Source organism: Olea europaea, unplaced genomic scaffold (assembly GCF_002742605.1).
Source record: "Olea europaea var. sylvestris unplaced genomic scaffold, O_europaea_v1 scaffold26145, whole genome shotgun sequence".
Classification (NCBI taxonomy): Eukaryota; Viridiplantae; Streptophyta; class Magnoliopsida; order Lamiales; family Oleaceae; genus Olea; species Olea europaea.
In genome coordinates this window covers 1-1,547 of record NW_019244473.1, presented here as the reverse complement: position 1 = coordinate 1,547, position 1,547 = coordinate 1, and the positions used below count along the sequence as shown (strand labels likewise).

The following is a 1,547-nucleotide window of genomic DNA, read 5'->3' as shown; positions in this document are numbered from 1 at the left end:
CATTGATGTACCTCTTGACTGCAACCGCTGATCTATTATACCATCAAATATTGCAAACAATTTTTCAAAATAAAACTTGGTCCGGCGTGAAATTCCTTGGGGATCAAAATATTTTAAAAGTGGAAAATAGTCTGCAATATTAGGACTCCCAGCACATTCCATCACACCCCGTACAACATCCTTAAGCTCTTGCGAAGAATCAGAGTCGAACTCAGCAAATTCAACTGAAAAAAGTGTTGCAGATATCAAATTAAGCGAGGTAATAAAAGCAGCTTCACCGATATTCACAGCTCGCCCATTAATACAGCACTGATTCACATAGTCCCCCAGTTTCAGCAATTTCTCCAGGCGAAGGTCCCAACTTGCGTCAAGCCTTGGGATTGAAAACATTTGTTCTTTACAAATTCTGCGAAGTTTACGCCATTGATTTTTCGCCGGCAACCACGCTATAGAAAGTTTGTTGTGTTCTTTGGCCATGAGTGCACCTGGGACACTTCTGCTGGAGAAGACTTGATCGTATTTTAGTAAAACATCTTTGGCTATTTCCGGTGACGAAACTACTACAGTATTAAGGCACCCTATTTTAAGATACATTAAGGGTCCATAGGTTTTGGAGAGTTTGGCCAATGACTGGTGGGGTTTTTTGCCTAGTTCTAGTATATTTCCGATGATCGGAAAAGCAAACGGACCCGGTGGGAGCTTGGTTCCGGGACCTTGAATTTAATGTATGGAAAATAAAGCATATCCATGAGATAGACGAAAGACGAAGCAAAAATGTTAGGAAATCCATGGCTGTGGTTGCTGCTTCTTTTTTCCTTGTTGATTTCCCTATGGAGTTCTATAAATCATTCTAATTATAGGAGATGAAGTTCCAATTGATGAAATTATTCTGCTTGAATAGACCCTTTCAAGTGGCACGGTCCATAATATTATGAAGAATAAAATATCAACATAGCCCGTGAATCTACAGTTTCTCATGCCAGACTACAAAAGTTGTACCGACGTCAAATTCCTTAAAGCCGCGGATTTAAATTACATTTTTAGTAGTTTTTGATAAAAGTTGATAAAATATATAATTAAAAAATTTTTAAATCCATAAAATATGTTGTTAAAATTAATTGTTAATTTTAACTTACATTAAAATCTATATTTTAATCGGTACCAATCAGAGATTAAATTTGAAAATCTCTACGAAAACAACGTGGCCTTGCACGACCTTTTAAAAAAGTTCTATTTAAAAAGAATTATCTTCTGAAAAATTAAAATGTTAAAATGTGTTTAAAGCTTTTGACAAAAATAAATAAATAAATAAATAATAGTCGTTTAATGTTGCATGCTTCAAACTTGAATTGGGTTGCAACGTACATTAAGCTAACAATTAGCCCATGTTAAGTCCTAAAATTTAAAATTCAGATTTTAATTGAAGTCAAAATTATCAACTAATTTCAACCACACATTTTATGAGTCTCATAACTTTTTGACGACACATCTCATCAAATTTTATCAAAATTTACTAAATTCTGATTTTAATCTCCATCAAATAAGGA

The 1,547-nt window shown here is 34.3% G+C and overlaps 1 protein-coding gene across 1 annotated transcript; it reads right to left on the bottom strand.

The window, feature by feature from the left end:
- Window positions 1-11: 11 nt before the first annotated feature.
- LOC111383116 (ferruginol synthase-like) lies at window positions 12-713 on the bottom strand (the record flags this gene model as incomplete). Its single annotated transcript, XM_023007189.1, has 1 exon — window positions 12-713. A coding segment is annotated over one exon (702 nt), but the record flags the coding sequence as incomplete, so codon positions are not given.
- Window positions 714-1,547: the final 834 nt, after the last annotated feature.